Below are 7373 nucleotides of genomic sequence, written 5' to 3'. Positions count from 1 at the left end.
CATCATCACCTAGCTTTGAGACAATCTCAGTTGGTTGTTGCACATAAATCATGTGTGGAGTTATGAGCACAATAAATCTCTGTATTTAGTCATATAGCCCTTCTCTCATTCACACCATATTCTGTGACTTTATAAGTATTTTATCAACCAAACATTACTGTCAAATCATCACATTATAATTTATTTACTCCATAAAAATAAATGTGATAAAATCATACATTTTATTGTGCAGTGTGTTTCATATCTGGTCAAATAGATGGCTTGATGCCCCCTGCAACTGTGATGACTTTTATTTATAAATGTGTATGGCTAAGCGCGCCGGAAGTTGTACGACCCTAGCTCATGCTACTGAAACGAAGCTAACCATTCAATCAAGGACGATTTATTCAATACATTTCGTTAAAGTTGCCCATTTGGACAACAGTTCAAAGTCTAACTTAAAACAGTCGTTATACGGAATATCACAAAAGGTATGCTAATTTCTCCATGAAACAATAAGGCATGTATTGCCATTCTGAACGAGAACATGAGACGTCAGAGCAGAAGCCATGTTGGTTAGCCAGAATTCGCTAACTAGCGGTTAGCTGAGAGCTTGCAAACCTGACTCTTTTCATTAATATTACACAAAATCATTAGCTAATTCACACTCGGTTGCAACTGACATTCTATAGCGTGTTATTGAACTAGCTAGCTACATGTGTTTTTACTAGTAAAGATGCTAGCTAAATTAACTAGTAGAAAACAATTGGCTAACTAGCTACATCTTCAGTAACCGTTAGCTAGTTAGGTAAGATAGCAGAGCTTCTTTAATGCTGAATTCATATTATATTTAGTCTAGCATTGGCCTAGTACCCTCTAACTCATCTCTGGACCTGGAAGCCAGTTCCACAGCGTTTTTTCATTGTTCCCCTCTAATCAGGGACTGATTTAGACCTGGGACACCAGGTGTTCCAAGAAATTATCACTTAGAACACCAAACCAGCAGGCTCCGGACCTCGTAGGGTAAGAGTTGAATACCCCTGCTAGTAAAACGCAACCCTTCTTATGATATGTGTTCATGAGTTTCACTAAAAACACGCCACTTCAATACAGCTACCACCGGAGGAGCCTTTTCATTGCAGGTTAGGAGAATTAACGTAGCAGGTTAGGATAATTAGGTTAAGGTTAGGAAAGGGGGTAATGCTCTCCGAACCTGCCATGAAAAGTCACTTCCGGGCATAGCTTTATCAAAGTGGCGTGTGTTCTTCTCATTTTGACTATACAGGATGGCTGCAGACTGGTTGGGTAGTCTGGTGTCGATAAACTGCGGAGCAACGCTAGGGGTGTACCAAGGCGAGGTGTCGTCTGTGGACCAGTCCAGTCAGACCATCTCCCTCAGACAGCCCTTCCACAATGGAGTCAAGTGCCCTGTGCCCGAGGTCACTTTTAGGTACTACTGTTTATAGTTTCCTGAAATCTTTGTAGCACTAAGTTAATCTTAATAACTCCATTGTAGGCAATGCTTGACTTGGGCAGGAGCTCACCGGAACTGTGTACCCACAGAATATTAACTCAAAAGTATTGCAGAGTTCCTGAACCTAAATATAAACAGTACTGGCACCTATTTTCAGTCCAAGGCAAACACTGGTTGTTGGCAATGGATGAAAGATGATCTTAGCACTACAAAGCTTTCAGGAAACTCACCCTTGTCTATTATGACGATGTGACATTGTCCTACATGTGCAAACCAACAGGGATGGAATGTAAGGATTTTAGGGACTGGCTAACCGGGCTAGTAGACATTTTTACTAGCCACGGTCCAAAATGTGTGCCATGGGATATTTGAAAAGACAACATTTCCCTAGCCAGCTAGTTGGGCACATTTTCTTCTAGCCCTTTCTGAAAAGTACTAGCCTCGGGATAACGGGCTAGCTTAATTTCCATCCCTCCTCAGACCCCAAAAGACAGGTTATGTTTCACACTTCCCAAATGTACACAGCATCAATTCATTCAGGAGAAAAGACCTTCAAAGTTTTCAAACCAATTACCTTTATCTGATTGTGTACCAGGGTTGAGATCAATTCTATTTTCACTTATCCAGAATTCCCTGTTGTCTACCACAGTGCCATGCCAACTAAAGCAAAGCCTTTATATGACTGTCTATTCTACCACAATGCAATGGACATCAGCCTTTATATGACTCTATTCTCCCATAGTGCCATGGACATCAGCCTTAATATGAATCTATTCTCCCATAGTGCCATGGACATCAGCCTTAATATGAATCTATTCTCCCATAGTGCCGTAGACATCAGCCTTAATATGACTCTATTCTCCCATAGTGCCATGGACATCAGCCTTAATATGACTCTATTCTCCCATAGTGCCATGGACATCAGCCTTAATATGACTCTATTCTCCCATAGTGCCATGGATATCAGCCTTAATATGACTCTATTCTCCCATAGTGCCATGGATATCTGCCTTAATATGACTCTATTCTCCCATAGTGCCATGGATATCAGCCTTAATATGACTCTATTCTCCCATAGTGCCATGGATATCAGCCTTAATATGACTCTATTCTCCCATAGTGCCATGGACATCAAGGAGCTGAAGGTCCTGGACATAGGTAGTAGCAGAGGTGGTGTGGTTCAGAAGAGCAGCGCTCCAGTCTCGGTCCCACACATAGGAGACCACAGGACCCAGGAGAGGCTGGCTTCACCACAGCAGCAGTGCTCTACAAGCTCTGGAGATAAACACCTGGAGGTGTCAGGCCAGCCCAAGGGCTTCAGACGGAGACACAACTCCTGTAAGTACCAGCACACTGCAGGGTTTTGTTCATTAGGGCACCAAGTTGGAAGAAAAACGGACTGAAACAGGGTGGGACTAAATAAGACTCAATAAGGACTTAATAAGAAACACTGATTTGAGTTTTTAGGGAATTGCTGCGAAAAGCTGTGTGCCCTAATAATCGCGACCCAAGTTTACCTCAGTTGTTGAGGACCACAGACTAGTTAGGGTTTGGTAGCTATCTACTAATGATGAATCATAAATTAATAAAATGTTGCATATTGTGTCAGCAGTCTCAGCTTTCTAAACTTATTTTTGGTATCACAGGGTCGTCCAGTAGTCGGGGCGCCAACCAGGTCACCCCCAAGAAGAACGGAGGAGGAGGAGGAGGATGGGGTCAGAGGCAGCACAGGGACGATGAGTGTTTCGGGGGCAATATGGACGACAGCCTGGACACAGACTTTGACTTCGAGGGGAACCTGGCGCTGTTCGACAAAGCGGCCGTGTTCTCACAGATCGACGGGTCGGATCGCCACGGTAACGGGGCCCGGTCACGCGCTATGCCGCAGGTGCAGACGTCGTCGCAATACCGTCACAATGACAACATTCTAGAGACCAAACCTGTGGGGTACAGGCAGATACTTGTCCCACATCCTGGGGATAAAGAGTATTGCACTGGTATGTAGATGATCTTCTCCTTTCTGATGAATGGAACGATAAGCCTAGGCACCGTCGGATTTCCTCATTTTAGATGGTGCCTATTTTTTTGATTTGTTTGGGAACAATTTACAGATTCTGTAATAGATAATATATGTAATTTAGCAGACGCTTTTATCCAAAGAGGCTTACAGTCATGCGTGCATACATTTTATGTATGAGTGGTCCCGGGAATCAAACCCACTATCCTGGCATTGCAAGCTACAAAGGACCTCATAAGGCAGAGAGAACTGTCGTTAGGGAAAAGGAAGTGCTGTCGCTCGCTACCTTTCTTTCTAACCAATGAACAGTGGAGCAGCAGAAGATGAAGAAATATCAGTCTTTCAATTTTTCAAGTGTTAACTGTCTTCTGTGATTAGCAGCTAAGGTCTCCCTCTCTCCCCTTACCCTCTGTGGTTGTGTAGATTGGGGCCTGGTGGTGCCTAGTATTTCCTACGAGCTGCACAAGCGTCTGTTGTCAGTAGCTGAGCGTCATGGCCTCTCATTGGAGAGGAGGCTGGAGATGACAGGTGTTTGTGCCAGTCAGATGGCCCTGACGCTGCTGGGCGGGCCCAACAGGTAAGCACACAAACTTAGACGCCATCACACTCGTAAATCGTTCAAATAAATTACAAATATGCTCTAAATGAGTCCATGCCCCAGGCCGTCTGTTTTGTAGATCCAAGTATTTACAACCATTTAAAATAGAAAAGATAAGCATCATGCTATTTACAGATTTGTGGTCCTTTCACCCTCACTTATCTGAGGTTATACAGATTTATCAGACAAAGTTGAATGGTTTATTGGTTAATGACCAATATGTATTGCATTAAAACCAAATCTTCTTCATGACACGTACTGCCTCTCACTCCCTCCCTCCAGACTGACCCCTAAGAACGTCCACCAGCGGCCCACCGTAGCGTTGCTCTGCGGCCCCCATGTCCAGGGAGCTCAGGGCATCAGCTGTGGTCGTCACCTGGCCAACCACGAGGTGGAGGTTATACTCTTCCTGCCTAATTTCGTCAAGGTGCTGGACGCCGTCGCCAGCGAGCTCACCCTCTACAGTAAGACGGAGGGCAAACGGGTCTCCAGTATTAAAGGTAATGGATTTCTTCTACTGCGTGTCGGCGTTAAAATTCACCAAATGGTTCATAAATAAATAAACCCCACTTGCCCTTTTTTTCTGAAGTTTTAGCAAATTCAGGTTTTGCAAAAATGGCGACTGAGAGACGAGGCGGGAGTAAGAGGCAACTAGCCAACCAGAGCTCAGGTCTTAGCATGTTGTCTGGCCAATGTTGATGACCTCTGTTTGTCTTACCTCTGTTTGTTTTGTCTTCCCCTAGAGCTTCCCGACAGCCCTGTGGACCTGATCATCAACTGCTTGGATTGCCATGAGAACACCTTTCTGATGGATCAGCCATGGTACCGGGCCGCTGCAGACTGGGCCAACCAGAACAGGGCTCCCGTGCTCAGCCTGGATCCTCCAGTCAGCGGACAGGGCCATGCCGTAGAGGCCAAGTGGACCCTGTCCCTGGGTCTGCCGCTCTCGCTGTCGGAGGGCGCCGGCAGGGTCTACCTGTGCGACATAGGTGTTCCCAGACAGGTGTTCCAGGAAGTAGGGATCAAGTATCATTCTCCGTTCGGGTGTAAGTTTGTGGTGCCGTTGCACTCTGCGTAACTGGGTTGTTATTCATTAGGCACCAAACGGAAGAAAACGGACTGGAACAAGGAGGGAGGGACAATCTGAACTTGTCCAATAAGAAATGCTTGTTTTTGTTTTCAAAACGTTTTGCAACGGTGTGCCTTAATGAATATGCCCCTGGACTGCCATGACATTTGATCTTAGACTGAACTTTGAACTCTCACCCTGACCATACAGGTCACTTCAGTAGGTGCGAAACGGAAGAAAACTGTAAAAAAAAAAAAAAGTTCCCTAATGAACACAACCTAGGTTTGGGGGAATCAACCAGAGCAAGCCTTAAGTTCCAGACTTTTAACTAAGTGTTAAAAAGCATGAATCCTTTTATCCCTCATGCAGTTACATGATGTGTTGGAGAAGTCTTGTCCCTCGTACATTCAGTACCCTGTGTGGTACAACACCTCTCCAGGACTGAGCAGTGGTATGAGAGGGAGGGGAGTATTGTGAAGACTTGGCCTGAGGCATGGCTGTAGAGACTTCTATGACTGTAGATTCCTATGACTAGATTAATGACTGTAGATTCCTATGACTGTAGATTCACCTCAGAAAATGTTGGGGAGGGAGATACCTTCACACTGTTGGAGATGGAGAAATTGGAGTTTGATGTGGTCGAAGAAAAGAGGAGAGCAAAGGCTGTCAATGTCACCGGCCCAAAGGGCTCTCCCCAGTCCAGGGGAGCAAGTACGCTGCCGACAGGAACCGTCACAGGCCTAAGGAGTCCAAAGCCATGTCTCAGGGCAATAGGATTACTTTGTTTAATGTGATCTCAGAACAATTGTCTTCTTTGTTTATATTTTTTTATTTTATGTTTTTGTTCCCCTTTGGAATGTTTAGCATGTTCCATGCTACTAACTAGAGGCAGGGGGAAAAAACCTTGTTTATGATTTTAATGTCATTGTATGTCCTGATATTGTTATGTCATGCTAGTATGTCATGATACTGTTGACTATAAAGACTCGGGTCACCTTCTCTGTTGAAGTTATACTGGGTAGTACAGTATTATACTGGGTAGTACAACTGGATAGTACAACTGGTTAGTACAGTATTATACTGGGTAGTACAACTGGATAGTACAGTATTATACTGGGTAGTACAGTATTATACTGGGTAGTAAAACAGGGTAGTACAACTGGGTAGTACAGTATTATACTGGGTAGGACAACAGGGTAGTACAACTGGGTAGTACAGTATTATACTGGGTAGTACAACAGGGTTATACAACTGGTTAGTACACTATTATACTGGGTAGGACAACAGGGTAATACAACTGGGTAGTACAGTATTATACTGGGTAGGTAAACAGGGTAGTACAACTGGGTAGGTCAGTATTATGCTGGGTAGTACAACTGGGTAGTAGAGTTTTATGCTGGGTAGTACAACTGGGTAGTACAGTATTATACTGGGTAGTACAACAGGGTAGTACAACTGGGTAGTACAAAAGGGTAGTACAGTATTATACTGGGTATTTCAACTGGGTAGTAAAACTGGGTAGTGCAGTATTATACTGGGTAGTACAACTGGGTAGTACAATATTATACAGAGTAGTACAACTGGGTATCACAGTATTGTACTGGGTAGTACAGTATTATACTGGGTAGTACAGTATTATACTGGATTGTACAACTGGGTAGTGCAGTATTATACAGGGTAGTTCAACTGGGTATCACAGTATTGTACTGGGTAGTAAGGTATTATACTGGGTAGTACAGTATTATACAGGGTAGTACAACTTAGTAGTACAGTATTATACTGGCTAGTACAACTTGGTAGTACAGTATTATACAGGTTAGTACAACTTGGTAGTACAATATTATACAGGGTAGTACAACTGGGTATCACAGTATTGTACTGGGTATTGTACTGGGTGGGTCAGTATTATGCTGGGTAGTACAACTGGGTACATTTACATTTTAGTCATTTAGCAGACGCTCTTATCCAGAGCGACTTACATGAGCAATTAGGGTTAAGTGCCTTGCTCAAGGGCACATCGACAGATTTTTCATCTAGTCGGCTCGGGGATTAGAACCAGCGACCTTTCGGTTACTGGCACAACGCTCTTAACCACTAAGCTACCTGCCGCCCCAGTATTATACTGGGTAGTACAACAGGGTAGTACAACTGGGTAGTACAGTATTATACTGGGTAGTACAGTATTCTACTGGGTAGTACAAAAGGGTAGTACAGTATTATACTGGGTATTTCAACT

The 7373-nt window shown here is 44.0% G+C and overlaps 1 protein-coding gene across 2 annotated transcripts; it reads left to right on the top strand.

The window, feature by feature from the left end:
• Window positions 1–326: 326 nt before the first annotated feature.
• LOC121540792 (enhancer of mRNA-decapping protein 3) lies at window positions 327–6151 on the top strand. Of its 2 annotated transcripts, XM_041849887.2 has the most exons (8): window positions 327–470; window positions 920–1002; window positions 1265–1429; window positions 2574–2791; window positions 3100–3450; window positions 3894–4047; window positions 4351–4568; window positions 4812–6151. In XM_041849887.2, exons 3-8 carry the CDS (start codon window positions 1266–1268, stop codon window positions 5144–5146), a joined length of 1440 nt encoding a protein of 479 aa, XP_041705821.1. In that variant the 5' UTR covers window positions 327–470; window positions 920–1002; window position 1265; the 3' UTR covers window positions 5147–6151. The 2 variants fall into 2 exon arrangements, with proteins under 2 accessions (XP_041705821.1, XP_041705820.1); XM_041849886.2 differs by lacking the exon at window positions 920–1002.
• Window positions 6152–7373: the final 1222 nt, after the last annotated feature.

Source organism: Coregonus clupeaformis, chromosome 26, assembly GCF_020615455.1.
Source record: "Coregonus clupeaformis isolate EN_2021a chromosome 26, ASM2061545v1, whole genome shotgun sequence".
Classification (NCBI taxonomy): domain Eukaryota; kingdom Metazoa; phylum Chordata; class Actinopteri; order Salmoniformes; family Salmonidae; genus Coregonus; species Coregonus clupeaformis.
Note: the sequence above shows the minus strand (reverse complement) of the source record. Positions and strands in the feature narration are given on the sequence as shown.